The sequence below is a fragment of the Herpailurus yagouaroundi genome, unplaced genomic scaffold (assembly GCF_014898765.1).
Source record: "Herpailurus yagouaroundi ecotype Mexico unplaced genomic scaffold, PumYag 28, whole genome shotgun sequence".
Lineage (NCBI taxonomy): Eukaryota > Metazoa > Chordata > Mammalia > Carnivora > Felidae > Herpailurus > Herpailurus yagouaroundi.
Window position 1 is genome coordinate 6294453 of NW_024412376.1, and position 16068 is coordinate 6310520.

At 37.1% G+C, this 16068-nt stretch overlaps 1 protein-coding gene across 7 annotated transcripts in view; it reads left to right on the forward strand.

Moving 5' to 3' along the window:
* The window catches only part of NSD3 (nuclear receptor binding SET domain protein 3), a 115219-nt gene that overhangs the window by 64628 nt on the left and 34523 nt on the right, over window positions 1-16068 (forward strand). For 6 of the 7 annotated variants that reach the window (XM_040456566.1, XM_040456721.1, XM_040456650.1 and 3 more), the window contains exons 7-12: window positions 1604-1730; window positions 5800-5900; window positions 8036-8081; window positions 11014-11144; window positions 11523-11651; window positions 12842-12968. In XM_040456566.1, the coding sequence (XP_040312500.1) occupies window positions 1604-1730; window positions 5800-5900; window positions 8036-8081; window positions 11014-11144; window positions 11523-11651; window positions 12842-12968 (661 nt within the window). Of the gene's footprint in view, window positions 1-1603; window positions 1731-5799; window positions 5901-8035; window positions 8082-8990; window positions 10635-11013; window positions 11145-11522; window positions 11652-12841; window positions 12969-16068 lie in introns of those variants that run through there. The other variant, XM_040457002.1, reaches the window with a different exon arrangement.

Genomic DNA, 16068 nt, shown 5'->3' on the forward strand with positions numbered 1-16068 from the left:
ACACACACACACACACACACACACACACACACACACACACACACACAAAATCCAAAGCAGGCTCCGAGCTGTCACCACAGAGCCCGACGCGGGGCTTGAACTCACAGACTGCGAGATCATGACCTGAGCCGAAGTCAGACCCTCAGCCAACTGTGCCACCCAGGCACCCCCATTTTGGCTTTTAGACTTTAAAACTGTCTCCTGACATTTGTTACGTTTACTGCGTATTGCTCTTCACTGTCCTCCCAACCCTTCCCACAATTGTGGACTTGTGAATTTGAGTTCGTGTCACTTCATGGGTGTGTGCTTTTAAGAACTTTGTGCTTATTTCCTAACGTTGTCATATGCACACTAAAGTAAATATAGGTATGTTTCATCGGTGATATTTTTTCTTTTTTTTTCTTCCAAGTTTTTATTTAAATTACAGATAGTTAACATACAGCGTAATATTATAATATTTCAGGTGTAGAATTCAGTGATTCATCACTTACACACCTGGTGCTCAAGTGATATATTTTTCTAGAGTGAAGCATAAGGGTTCTCTATTAACTTGTTTCTGACTAGAGGTTCAACTGATTTCGGTAAGACTAAACTACTTGGAAAAACTTAAGTTGGTCTCCACTTGATTCTGCTGGTAGCTTTGAATGGCAAATGAATACTTTGCATCTTTTTTTTTAATGTAAATTGGCTTCATTCTTGGAGCTAGTTTTGATCTGCTTTTGGTACAAAAATCAAACTTTGTCACACGCCCCCTCCCCCCCCCAAGGAGTGCTATTTAAATGAAATTTGAGATAAAACTAATCTTTTAAAAATGAAGATCTTAAAAATATATATATTTACAAATCACTCCTTTATTCCATTATGTTAAAAATACCTAAAATTGTACCTGCCTCTCTCTGCTCCAAATTGCTTATTGGGTACACATTGTGGTCACCGTAAATGTCAGATTTCTGTGCCTAAGGACATTCTTGTCTTTCAAGACGTGTTGACATTTTTATCTGTATATTAGGGTACTGTACCAAATGAAAATGACTTGAGTTCTTTTCCTATGATAGGGATAAATGGAGAGGCTATTCAGACCAGAAAACATTTTGTTTTTGATAGAAAATTGATACAGATTCTTTCTCTTTTTTAAATTTTTTTTTTAACGTTTATTTATTATTGAGAGATGGAGCATGAGCATGGGAGGGTCAGAGAGAGGGAGAGATACAGAATCCGAAGCAAGCTCCAGGCTCTGAGCTGTCAGCACAGATCCCAACGCGGGGCTCAAACTCACAAACCATGAGATCATGACCTGAGCCAAAGTCAGACGCTCAACCCACTGAGCCACCCAGGAGCCCCCAGGTTCATTTTTTAGTGATACGCATCATATGGAGTTAGACAAATAGTTGTTTTTTGTTTATTTTTTACGTAATCTCATTCTACATTTTAGAAGACATCCTGATGACTTCATAAAATTGCTCTGATAATGGCTAAGATGATAAATTAACTCAAAGACCAAGTAAAATTCAAGCAAATTATGAACATCTTAAGCTGTCTTTATAAGTCAATGATGCCATTTGCTAGTAATCAACTATTTTTTTTATTTTTCCTTATTTTGAAGGGAATTGGTAACAAAACAGAAATAAGTGTCAGGGGACAAGACAGACTTATCATTTCCACACCAAACCAGAGAAGTGAAAAGGCAACTCAGAATGTATCATCTCCTGAAGCAACATCTGGTCCTACAGGTGAGTAATGAATGAAAAATATATGGACGCATTTTGAGGTGTCATAATTTTGTTTTGGTATAAAATGGTAGCTGTGTTCCTAAGAAACTTTTAGTTACCAAATCAAATTGTATTTAAAAAATTAAATTATAAAAGCAATTACTTCAGTAGGAAAGAATGGTTTAGGAGCTGGGGAGCTTTATTCATAGTAGGATATTTTTCCTACAGGAATTTAAGTAATAGGAGGGCTCTGTACTTAAAAGAACATAGTTATGAAATCTGTACACATTTCAGTAAATGCACCATTTGATTATTTCTCTTTGCATGAGAGTTAACAGCTTTACTTTTCTAGCACTATTACACATCCTTAGACCATTTCCTCCATCTCTTATTAGAAACTAATTAACAGATGCCTGTGCTTTTTTTTATTATTCTTAAGTATGCTTAGATGTTTGGAACTAGGGGACTAGGGCCTAACTCTCCTATTTTAATCTTTTCTCTGATTAACAGATCCCATTAATTGAGAACCAAGCTATATTATTCTTGCTTAAGGGAGAAATGCCTAGGGGCACCTGGGTGGCTCAGTTGATTGACTGTCTGACTGCAGCTCAGGTCACGATCTCACAGTTCCTGGGTTCAAGCCGCACATCCAACTTCGTGCTGACAGCACTGAGCCTGGTTCGGTTTCTCTGCCTCCCTCTCTCTCTGCCCCTCCCCTCCTTGTGCTCTTGCTCTCTCTGTCAAAAATAAACAAACATTAAAAAAATTTTTTTAGGGGCGCCTGGGTGGCTCAGTCAGTTAAGCGGCCGACTTCAGCTCAGGTCATGATTTCGCGGTCCGTGAGTTCGAGCCCCGCGTCAGGCTCTGTGCTGACAGCTCAGAGCCTGGAGCCGGTTTCAGATTCTGTGTCTCCCTCTCTCTCTGCCCCTCCCTCGTTCATGCTCTGTCTCTCTCTGTTTCAAAAATAAATAAACGTTAAAAAAAAAAAACTTAAAAAAAAAATTTTTTTTTACAACATAAAAGAGAAATACCTATATTTAGTAAGATTGTGCCTTTTGAATGGTCAAAGTAATTTTTATTAAGGGACTGACTTAACTAAGATCATATAGTTTAACTGAGTATCTGGTGGGTTTGGTTTCTATAATATTGCTGATTCATATGGTCATCAAGAAAAGAGTTAGATTGTCAACTGGTTTGGTCATTTGGAATCTTAGTTTAGGAGAAAGAAGTTTGTTTCATCTTGTTCTTTTAAATGGTTTTTGGAATGAAATCAAAGAATGAACCAAGTAATTTTATAGAAAAGGATTAAAGTCTTGAGAACTAAGGTAGTAGCCTTCAATCAGTAGTAACTCAGGCAGAATTGAGATGGAGTGGCACTAAAGAGCCAATATTTTTTGTAAGGGAAACTTTGAGTAAGATTCTTACTATTATAAGAGCTAAATAAAAGTCATTGTTTGAGAAAGAAGTTGGGGTAGCTCTCTTAAAATAAATGAGGGGGGCTATAAGACACGGTGAGGTGGTGGCAGGGAGATGGGACAAATATTGGATGGAGCATACTAAACATTATACCTTTATCCAAAATTGAGTTGGGAAGAGAAGTTGGAGTAAGGAGAGTGAAGTCCAGAACTCATATCATTTCAAAATACTATATAAAAAATGAAATTATGATTCTAAAGAAATGAATAAATGGACTTAAAAGATTTTGCATTAATTAGCCATAATTGAAAACATTTGTTCCCTTCTTTGAAGATTAAAAAAAGTCTTTGGTGGGAGGTACCTGTGTGGCTTAGTTGAGCATCTGACTTTGGCTCAGGTCACGTGCTCATGATTCACGAGTTCAAGCCTCATATCAGGCTCACTGCTGTCAGCCTGTCAGAGTAAAGCCTGCTTTGGATCCTCTGTCTCCCTCTCTCTGCACCTCTCTCACTTGCACTCTGCCAAAAATAAATTGAAAAAAAAAAAAAATCTTTTGGCCTCGGCTTCCCATAGTTAGGTATATCAGTTTTCTTATTTTTTTTTTCCAGTTTTGTTATCTTTTAAACTGTTGGTAATTTGTCTGAATTTAAGTGTGATACTTAGCTAGGGGGATCTTTATTTAAATATCTATATTCTAATTAGGGAGAAAGTAATCTTCATATTAGACTGATCTTAAATATTATACTTTTTTTAATGTTTATTTATTTACTTTGAGAGAGAGAGAGAACATGAGCAGGGGATGGGCAGAGAGAGAGAGGGAGAGAGAGAATCCCAAGCAAGCTCTGTGCTGTCAGTGCACAGCCCAACTTGGGGCTTGATCCCATGAACCATGAGATCATGAGCTGAGCTGAAATCTAGAGTTGGACGCTTAACTGACTGAGTCACGCAGGCGCCCCTATACTTTTATTTTTAATGGAGCTTTTTTTCCCTTCCCCTCAGCTACTGAACATTCATATTGTCTTCTTCCTGTAAGATTTAAGTTCTGCTATGATTTCTTTCTTTCTTTTTTTTTTTTTTTAAGTGAAAGGTTATACTGAGTTATTCCTTAGGCAGGTACTGTATTTCGGTTGTAAATTAATGAGTGCTCTAAAGCTTTGACATTGGTTTAAATTTGGTTACCAGCTGTGGTTGATGAGCAGATTTTGCCTTTTTAAATGACCATTTTGCTTCTTGTGAAAACAACTTCAGTAGTTGAAAACCGAGAAAAGAGACTTGATCTCTCTTCAGAAACCAATAGTGTCATCTCAGTTGGTGTTAACTACTTAGGGAGAATTCTTGGGCCTTTTCCTAGTAAATTTAGAGGATAGATAGAGTATCTGGTACTTCTAATTTCTGTGTTTTGAAGAATTGTATTTGCATTTCTAAGCTATTTTCCAAATTCAGAGATGATCACCTCCTCTCTCTTAGGACTTAAACATAGTACTTTTTAGTGGTTTTAAATGTAGTAGAATTTATGTGTTCTTTGGGTAGCCTTCAGAACAATTTTAAGAAGTCATGTTGCCTTATTTTCTCTAAGATAGATCAAATACGAAAATACCATTTGTACTTGATGGAACAGTTATGTTGACATCCTTCAAACAAGTAAAGCTTTTTGTTTTAAGCAGTTCTTATTTCTGGGATACTCAGGTGACTGTGAGGGTAGGAGATCTGTTGTCTTGGTAAACATTTCCTTCAGTGTAAGAAGAGTGAGAATGAAGGAAGGAGCCAACACCTTCATTTGTGACTTCTCTGGTAGAGATTAACCACAGCTGAGAAACAATATATTAGTGTCAGACTACCTCCTCCTTCCTCAGAATAGAAGTAGTGGGATCCTTCTTTGTTTTGGCTTTGAACTAAGGTGAAGGAAACCATGTACACACAGACAAGCACAATGAAACCACAAAAAGAAGGTAATGTGGAAGGCTTTATTGAAGTAGCTTCTGCCTGCTTTGATAGGAGCTTTCCCCTGTGGCAAGTGAAAGGTGATTATTGTCTAGGAAGGACCATTTGGGTCGTCCAAGCACTGAGAAGGTGGAGAACAGCTGTGCTGAAGGCGTCATTCCTTCTCAGGATCACAGAATGAATCATTCCTGACTTAGTGTTCTTTCAAGTTTCGGTCTTCAGTCTAAGTTTTATCCTTTCCAAAATGGGGTCCATGTGAGTTCTTTTCTGTTTATTCCAAAGAATTTTACTGTTTAAAAATTAATAGTTTCTGTTGTACTATTTAACATGAAAAAACTTGCTAATTTGTTTCAAATAGTTTTTCATGACTAATTCTGTCTAAAGTATAACAATTCCTTGACATCCAAGTTAATGATTTGGTTTTGGCCACACTTTTGTCCCTTTACTGCTTTTTTCTCCTTTGTTGTTAATAATATAACAGTAGCAAAAACTTATATAAGTGCACCAGCACTGTTAAGCATTTTACATATAGAATCAATTTCACTCGTTTGTTAAAAATGCTAACTATGTAGCACTGATTAAATTTTTAATGATTTATAATTAAAAGACCGAAAGTAAAAAACAACAACAAAAGTGATAAAAAAGCAGGGGATTGGGCCAGATCTTAGTTACATAAATGTCTAGTCATCCTTAAGTGAGTTTTTATTTTTTGTTTCTTTAAATCACCTCTTAGGCTCAGTAGAAAAGAAGCAACAGAGAAGATCAATTAGAACTCGTTCTGAATCAGAGAAATCCACTGAGGTTGTGCCAAAGAAGAAGATCAAAAAGGAGCAGGTTGGCTTCCTACATGTAGAGAGTTAAAACATTGTATTTGTAAATGTTGTGGCTTATATGGTATCTTAAAAGAAAAAGAAACTTTCCCCACACTGGGTTTCCTTTTTTTGGACTATTCGTATGCTTCTGTCCTGGTGAGTTCCAGTGCCCAGTTCTAATACAACCATCCCTGTGATTCTGCTTCAAGCATTTTCACAGAACATAGTCAGACTACAGGAGATGGGAAGCCAGTGGTACAAGACTCTTAAAGAATTCCTCACATTTATTTTGAAATTTCTGTTATGAGCAAAATGATTTCATGTTTTCACGATTTTTATTTGGAACCATCACTGAGTCACCCCTGCCCTTTTAAATTTTGATTTTTTGTTTAAGCTGCTGGTTTGTATTGTTTTTATTTTTTAAACAAATCAAATTAATTTAACTATGAGAGTTATATTTAAGACACAGATAATCATAGATGATCTGGTTTTTCTGTTGGTATCACAGATTTTTTGGAATGTTATTTTCCCAGTGGAATGGCACTCACCTGTGATTGGGCTATCAGAGAAACACTATTAAAGTAAAAACAAAAAAGAGGAGGAACATTTGACTGAAAGGTATTAAACCAGTGTAACCAATATAATAATATACATATTAAATTACCTTTTTCAAAGAAATTTTAAGAAACCATTTTTCCTTTAAATTAAACTCACAATAAGAATTTTTCTTAATTTTCTAAAGTAGAAGAATACCCATTTTGTATAGCCCAGACAGCTGCTATTAAACAAAAAGAATTCTGGATAGAACTTGTTCCAATAAGCTTTATATTTTTAAAACCACTTAGTATGGAAGTGTGGACTTTTCTATTCAAATTGTTTCCTTCATAATTTTAAACTTCCAAACTTAAAAGGTAATTTTGTGGGTGCTCTATGGTATCTCCAAGCATGTAAAACAATTTTCCCAGAAACATTTAATTAAAATTTAAATAATGTACTAATTTGTCATTCATTTATCATAATTAACTTTCATACTTAGGAAATTATATTCCAAAAAATCTTTCTAAGCTCTTGCAAATCTATAGCATTCATTAACAAAACAAAGTTGTGATTTTTCCAGCTGGTTCCCAAATTCTGTGACCAGTCAGTTTAAAATTAATAAGCAGAATGAGTATAAAAAGTGGGACAAATTGTTAATGCCACTGTGTTAATAGTTAGTAGTAGAACAATACCAGTGATTGTTTTAGAAGATTTTATATTTGTATTACTAATTGTATCTTATAAAAGCGCTTCTGTTGTATGTTTTTTTACCTGTTGTAAAAAAAATAAAAATTTTTTTAAAAAGCTTAGAACAATCCTTAAATATTTACAAAATGTGTTTCAACATGCATATCTCACCACATCTTAAAGAAACATAAAATTCAACTCATAGCTAAAACAGGAACTCCTCCAAACAGCATCCTTTCTTTAATTCCAATGGTTCAGTCCTCAAATTACCACGTGTTGTACATATACATTGGCAGAATAACTTCTGATCTCGCTCTCCTAATGTAGGATCAAGACACTGTTCATAAGACACTCAAGAAAGTGCTTTTGCAATATCACAAACTTATTTTCTTAAGTTTGTACTAGCAGCAAAAGTATTGAGCTTCCAGCTGTATGGAGCCCTGTAGCACTCTCTACAGAGAGGGTCCTGATTCCCAGCAACTTAGCTGTGAGTGCAGGCGCGGAAGGGTCTTAAAGTGGCGTGAGTTACATTAACCTGAGTATCATAGTAAGTAAAAATTTATCCTAACGTCTTTGGGGCGGGAGGGGTTTATAGCAACATCGGGGCTGGTTGCAGAAACAACCCCTCTCCTGCCTCCCAGACACTGAGAAAAGGATTCTTGTTCTCTTCATATACCAAGGGAATGGTGGGAAAAGTCTTTGCTAGAAAGCATGTGGCTGTGTGTTGTCACTTGGTATTCAGCACAGGCAGCTAGGATTTAAACCCTCCCTGACCTTGAGACAGAACTTTACCCAGAAGATGGGACGGAGTTCAGATTACAGATACATTAATCACTCATCATTATTTAGATTGATGGAAGTATTGTTTTTTCCCTCTGTTAATTAAAAGTGAAAAAAATTCATTGTTAATGGTATATTTTTCTGTCCATACAGGTTGAAACAGTTCCTCAGGCTACAGTGAAGACTGGATTACAGAAAGGTGAGTTATTATAATGTTGCCTTGCATTTCCTCGATTAAAAACCAAATTTTAAGAATTACTTATTTGTACTTCATGTATTTTTGTTTGTCTCTGTAAATCACTGTTGTTGCTCTTCAGTCAAAAATTTGTGTGAAATTGAAGTATTTCCTGGCGTGTGCGTGTGTGTGTATGTGTGTGTGTGTCTTTTAGAGTTGATCTTATTCTGTACCTCCCATGTGTAAAGTCTTACTCGTTTCGGTAAATTGGAGAACACCATGTAGACTTGATACTGTTTCCAACTTTTCTCCATAAGATTCTGGGGTTTCACTGGTTAATAAACTAGGGATGTGACGAATCCATTTTTTTTGGTATTCGACTGAATACCGAATAGTAGCTATTAATGTTTATCAAACATGGACTATGACAAATCAGACAAGACAACCTGGTTGAAAAAAATCTTGCCACGTTTATTTTTACAGTGCTGTAAAATCTTTTTTTTTTTTAATTAAAATGATTCATAGCATATTTATGGCCATTATTAGATGACCTTATGCAAATCTATTTGAGATATGCACAAAGTTTAAGAAACCTTAAACTTATATCTGTATTTTCTGTGTGCAATTTGACTACAGTACAAACTCCATAGCATGATTCGTGCATTTTTGATGAGATCATTCAAACTGTATTTAATACCTGTAGTTTACTCTGGGCAAATTGCATTATTTAAAAAAAAAAAAAAAAAAAAAAAAAAAACACCAGCCTCTCTGCATTCTCGGGGAGAAGTCTGCAGCGATGGTCTCCGTGGAGATCCTCAGCAGAACTGAACAGCCTCTCGGAGGGAACACTGCTTGGCGGAGCTCCAAGAAAAGACATCGCGATCGCTGCGAGATTAGGAGGCCTGATTGCGTTGTGTTTCCACCATTCCACAGGGTCGGCGGACCGGGGAGTGCAGGGCTCTGTCAGATTCAGTGACAGCTCCGTCTCCGCAGCGATTGAGGAAACTGTGGACTGAGATTCCTGTACAATTTCATCCCAGAAACTCCAGACTTGTAGTCTCCATGCAAGATTTCTTTGTCGGCGGCTCGATAAACAGTTTCTTTGTTTTCAATTTTGATTTTGCCAATCCTCATTATTGGCATCTTCCTGCCTGGTTTCTTCTTCAAGACTCTGAACAATTGCTTTAACATTCAGATGATTTTTTTTTTTTGGTCTGAGCTGGATGGGTACAGCTTAAATCATGGGTCCAGCCTAAAACCACCGTTTAACGTACACTGATCAATTTCAACATGGACTGTTTTTGTTTTTTTGTTTTTTGTTTTTAAATAAAGCATCATTAATGCACATCTGCAGGGTTTTGCCAAACAGCCCAAATTGTATACATTACAATCATTAAAAGCTCTTATTTTTTTTAATATTAGTGCCGTTATCATGGAGAACAGCATGGCAGCTGTCTTTGGCAGTCTGTCATTTTTCTAGCATTTTCAGAAACTCATCGGAAATGGCGGTACCTGTGTTTCCCTTCGAAAGCCTCTCAGTACAGCACTCCTGTTCCTCTGTTAAAACTCCTTGTTAATCCAGTGATCTTTTAGGCCAAGGAAATACTTTGTGGTGGTGTTCTGGGTCCACACACCAGCAATGAAGGAGATAGATTTGTGTACTTGTGTTTTTTAATCAGCGTTAACATGGGCAGGCACCCTCATTTATAGATGTAAGGAAACATTCAGTGAAAAAACTTGTAGAATGGGATGTGATAACAAGGTTCCAGTAATCTGAGCAGTCTAAAGAGGCCCACATCCTCCACCACAGAACATGGCTATATACCAAGTGCTACTCTCACTCAGCCTGTTGCGGATCTTCATGGCCTCAGGAGACTTGTTTCTCCATGGTCTCTTCTGGACTGCACACTTCCACCATAGCTTGCTGGGCTGATCTAGATGTCTGTTTGTTGTATGGAAATTTTGGGGGAAAAAAAATCCAAAACAAACTGTGGGTTGAAATATTAACCGTCTCCTTGGTTCCCTGGTATTCACCGTGCCTGATCTGCACATTTCATCGTGGCTGTTTCTGTATAGCCTATACTGCATTAGCCCAAGAGATTGTTGCTTTGTAACTTTTTGCACTATTGTTTTGGCTGGATTTGTATTACACACAGTTTTAAAAAAAAAAAAAATTCCTCACTATTCTCTGCCTTTTTTTTTTTTTTTTTTTTCATATTTATTCCTTCCCGCACAAATTCCACATAGAGGCCTCTCATCCAGCTCTTCGTTGATTTGGCTGCACTTGAACATTGATTATCCGTTCCAACCCTCAGCAATGTGCCTCCTAAATGGCATGACATATGTAGATGTGCTGCAGCACTTGTTAATGGTCACAATAAATGCCACTTCACCAAGGAAGTCTCAGATGAACAATTCTGAACATCCAAAACTTGTTCGGGGGGCAATAATCAACTGAATTGCAAAATTCGGGGGAAAATGGCACTATCCGTGTACGAATCGAATACAAATCAAAGATTTGTCACATCCCTAATAAAAACAAGATGGAGATGTCTCTGCGACCATATTTGTAAGCTACACAGTGTGTTGGGTTTTATGTCTTCCCCCTCCAAATTGAATGGTTCTCTGGATTGCTCCAAATCAATCGGCTGTCCTGTAGTTTTGATAGAATTGGTTTTTTTAGCTTGGAACTTGGGCTCTGTCGACGGAAAATAGCTTTAGAGCAGGAGCACTGAATTAAATGTTTTTAATAGAGCGGTTGTAAATTAAATCACTCACTATCAGGAAGGTCAGAAGCTTATGAAGTTTTGACTCATGACTTCAGTGTTACAAAGAGAGCTGTGCTTTTTTTTCACACTACAGATGAGTCTGAGGAAAGAAAGAATCTCCCACAAAAAAATAAATAAATAAAACTTTAAGCACTATTTTAGGATTAATTTCGGTATGTTGTATTAAGGTGCCAGCGAGATTTCAGATTCCTGTAAACCTCTAAAGAAAAGGAGTCGCGCCTCCACTGATGTAGAAATGACTAGTTCAGCATACAGAGACACGTCTGACTCCGATTCTAGAGGACTGAGTGACCTGCAGGTAAATAATGTTCAAGGTTCTGGGCACACTGCTTTTTCACTTTGAAAAACGAAGTAACAATACATTGTTTGACTTATTTTGGGGGGCTTGGGGAAGTTTTTAAATACCCAGGGAGCAAATCACCTTGGTTCTTTTGTAACTTACAAATGTCTTAATTTTGCTGATCTCTTACATAACAGAAGCATTGCTTCTATGTTTTTAAGTTTTAACTACAGTTTCTCTCAAAACACCAGGCGTATACTATCCAGGGATTTTAGAAAGGAAGAAAAAAGTTGTATCAAGGTTTAGTTGAGCAAATCTTGCTAGGATTTTCACAGCGCCTAACTTTGAGGAAATTTTGTTTTATTTTTCTTAACAAGTGTTATGTTTTCCATGTAGGTAGGCTTTGGAAAGCAAGTAGATAGCCCTTCTGCTACTGCAGATGTAGATGTTTCTGATGTGCAGTCCGTGGATTCAAGTTTGTCAAGAAGAGGCATTGGAATCAGTAAGAAGGACACTGTGTGTCAGGTAGGCAAGCGACAAATAAGCTTGAAATAACTGCTCTAATATTCTGCCAATAATATACTAACCTTCTGCTGGAGAGAATATTATCTTCCTAAATTATACTACTTTAAAGCTATAGGTCTAAAAGTTCTTTTCTTCCCTTTCCGAGTTGGAAATTTTATTCATATGCAATGCTAATCTTGATTGTGATACTCAGTTCTGAATTAGAAGTAAAAGGAAAGGATCACCTGGCTGGCTCAATCTATAGAACATGCGATTTAATCTGGAGTCATGAGTTCAAGTCCCATGCTGGGCCTAAAGTTTACTTAAAAAAAAAAAAAGTATTGTATGGAAACCAATTTGACAGTAAATTTCATTAAAAAAAAAAGTAAATGACATATGATTGATTTCAAAAACATGTTCTTAAATTTAAGTTGGTATTACATTTTTTTTTTAAGTTTATTTATTTATTTTGAGAGAGAGAGAGAAAGAGAGCACACAGGAGGGACAGAGAAAGAGAATCCCGAGCAGGCTCTGTACTGTCAGTGCTGAGCTTGACACGGGGCTCGAGCTCACTAACTGTGAGATTGTGACCTGAGCCAAAATCGAGAATCGGGCACTTAACTGACTGAGCCACCCAGGTGCCCTGATATTACCTTTTTAAATATATGTTTACCCTTTTTGAAAAATACTGCTTTGCCGTATGGGGAAAAGTTAAAATGTGCAGATTCCAGAGAAGGAATCATGAAAGATCAAATATGCCTTTTAAACTTTATACCATATTGGGTCTGGAAATAGTTATCTAATTCAGTGGTTCTCTCTTTCTTTTTTTTTTTTAATATAAAATATAGAAGTCTTCCTATATTATTATTTTTCTCATGATGAGTACCAGGTGATGTATGGAATTGTTGAATCATTATATTGTACACCTGAAACTAATATAACACTGTATGTGTTATTAACTGGAATTAAAGTAAAAATGTTAAAAAATAAAATAAATTAACTTACTTCAGGGGTTCTTAAAATGAGGGCCAAGGACCAGCAGCATCACCATTGTCAGGAGACTTGTTAGAAATGCAAATTCTTGGGCCCCAGCCTAGACCTGCTGAATCAGAAGCTATGGGAGAGCACCCAGAAATCTGTCTTAACAGGCCTTCTGAGTGATTCTAATGCCTGCTAAAGTTTAAGAATGACTACTTTTTGCCATATTACAGATCTGTGAAAGCTCTGGTGACTCTCTGATTCCTTGTGAGGGAGAGTGCTGCAAACACTTTCACCTGGAGTGCCTGGGATTGGCATCACCCCCTGATGGAAAGTTCATCTGTGTGGAATGTAAAACCGGTAAGTTTACTTAGTTTGATAGATACGAAAAGACAAATAGGGAGGAATGCGTGATGCCAGCATCCCCCGTGACGTCTAATTCTCTTACCACTTTTATGTAGCTCTCATCTTCCACTCCCCGTAGGTATTTCAACAAATTAAGAACATTCAGTGATTGGGATTTCTGAGATCAAATCGTCGAGATGGATTTGTGTTTTATCTAAGCAACTATGCAATATATATATAAAGTGAATTATTTTTAGATGGGTTTGAGAGTTTTGTGTTCAATAAATTGGGTTAAAGTCCCCTTGACTTTAATAGATTGGATAAACATTAGTCACAAACTCACGAACTATAACCATGGTGATTATATTTTTACTGGAAAGATGGAGCTACTGGAAATTGTTTTTTAGACAGTTTAGGGGATTTTGGATTCATCATTTTGGTCTTATGTTCCTCCACCCCCCCCCCCCCCACCGCCCCATATAGACTACCACTGATCAAAACAATTTATAGAGAGAGAAAGTTTAATTCCTTACCCAAAGTCAAAAGACAACATATGATGAAAATGGGATTTAAACCCAGGAAGTAGCTTAACCCCGGAGTCCTTACTCTGTACTGTTGCCTTTGACAACCTTGATGAAGTAGGGTGGAGATTGCACACACATGCAAAAAATGAAGCTACAAAAGCTGTTTTGAACATATACTTGTATTTTTTCCTATATAAGATATCATTTATCACATTTAGCTTCTGCAGTAAAACTTTAGGACAGCTTGCCAACTGGCAGCCTCAGGGTCAGATTATCTGCGCGTCATTTTACTTGGCCTTTGGAATGTTTTGAATGTGTGAACATGGATCAGGCACGTATTCTTGGTTCCTCACATTCCCTGCCATTCCCTTTTCTAAAACCCTGTCATTCCAGTCATTTATGTAATCTGCCTGACCCCTTGTAAGCACTTAAGTTGCAGTTTCTGTTATAAACTACTGATAGGAGGGACCACGTATCATGTTATTGAAATACTCTGAGGGCTTTTCTCCTAGCTCTAGAACCCAACAGAGCAGAATTCTGCCAACAAAGGCTAGATCTAGTTTAATCTGGCACACATCTATTAGAAAATTTAGAAGAGGAATTTAGAAAGGAAAGTAGAAAATTTAAAAACAAGTAGGGCAAAGTTGGAAGACTTACTTCCTGATTTAAAAATTCACTACAAGGCAAAACAATTTAAAAAAATTTTTTAATTAAAATTTACTACAATCCTGGGGCGCCTGGGTGGCGCAGTCGGTTAAGCATCCGACTTCAGCCAGGTCACGATCTCGCAGTCCGTGAGTTCGAGCCCCGCGTCGGGCTCTGGGCTGATGGCTCAGAGCCTGGAGCCTGTTTCCGATTCTGTGTCTCCCTCTCTCTCTCTGCCCCTCCCCTGTTCATGCTCTGTCTCTCTCTGTCCCAAAAATAAATAAACGTTGAAAAAAAAAATTTAAAAATTTACTACAATCCTACAGTAATTAAAATAATGTGGTACTGGTGTAAAGACAGAAATATAAACCAATGAAATAGAATAGGAAGCCCAGAAATAAACATTCACACATATGGTCAAATGATTTTTTTGATAAGGGTGCAAAGACCATTCAATGGGAAAGGATAGTCTTTTTAACAAATGGTGCTGAGGGGTGTCTGGGTGGCTCAGTCGGTTAAGTGTCTGACTCCTTCTCAGGTCATGATGTTGTGGTTTGTGAGCTCAAGCTCTGCGTTGCACTCTGTGCTGAAGCTCTGAGCCTGGAGCCTGTTTCAGATTCTGTGTTTCCCTCACTCTGTCTGCCCCTCCCCTGCTCATGCTTGCTCATGCATGTGTCCTCTCTCTTTCTCTCCCTCTTTCTCTCAAAAATAAACATTAAAAAAAAAAAAACACTAAAAGCAAATGGTGCTGGGAAAACTAGATACCCACATACAAAAGAATGAAGTTGGACCTTTACCTAATAACCATATATAAAAATTAATACAAATGGATCAAAGACCAAAACATAAAAGCTAAAACTATAAAAATCTTAGAAGAAAACATAGGGGAAAAGCTTCATGACATTGGATTTGGCATTGATTTCCTGGATGTAACACCAAAGGCATGGGCAACAAAAAAAATGAATTGAGCTTTATCAAAATCAAAACCCTTGTACACCATTAACAGACTGAAAAAGCAACCTACAAAATGGAAGAAAACATTGGCAAATCACATATCTGAGAAGGGATTAATATCCAGAATGTGTAAAGAACTTCTATAACTCAACAACAAAAAACAAAAAACCCAATTGGGCAAAGGATTTCAGTAGACATTTCTCCAGAGAAGATATGCAGATGGGTCAATAAGCACATGAAAAAATGCTCAAAATCATTACTATTCAGGGAAATACAAATCAAAATCACATGAGATGCCATTTCACACTTATTACAATGACCATTATAAAATAAAAGTAAAAAGCAGAAAACAGGTGTTGGCTAGGATATGGAGAAATTGAAACCTTTGTGCACTGTCAGCAGTAATGTAACATGGTAGGTACAACCTCTGTGGAAAATAGTATGGCGGTTCCTAAAAAAATTAAACATAGAATTACTATATGGTTCAGCTATTCCACTGTGGGGTATATACCTGAAAGAACTGAAAACAGAGACTCAAACAGATATTTATACACCCATGTTCACTGCAGCATTATTCACAATAGTTAAAAGGTAGAAATGACCCAAGTATCCATAGATGAATGGATGAATGGATGGATAATAAAATGCGGTGTGTACATGCAACAATTTTTTTGTTGTTTTTTAAATACTTACTTATTTTCGAGAGAGGGAGAGGCAGAACGTGAGCAGGGGAGGGCCAGAGAGAGGGAGACACAGAATCTGAAGTAGGCTCCAGGCTCCGAGCTGTCAGCACAGAGCCCGATGCAGGGCTTGAACTCACAGAACATGAGATCATGACCTGAACCAAAGTTAGACGCCTAACCGACTGAGCCACCCAGGTGCCCCTATGCAACAGAATATTTTTTAAAATGAGGAAAAAAAGGAAATTAAAAAATGAAATTCTAATACATGGAAATTCTAATTCTATAATATGGATGAAACTTGAGGACATG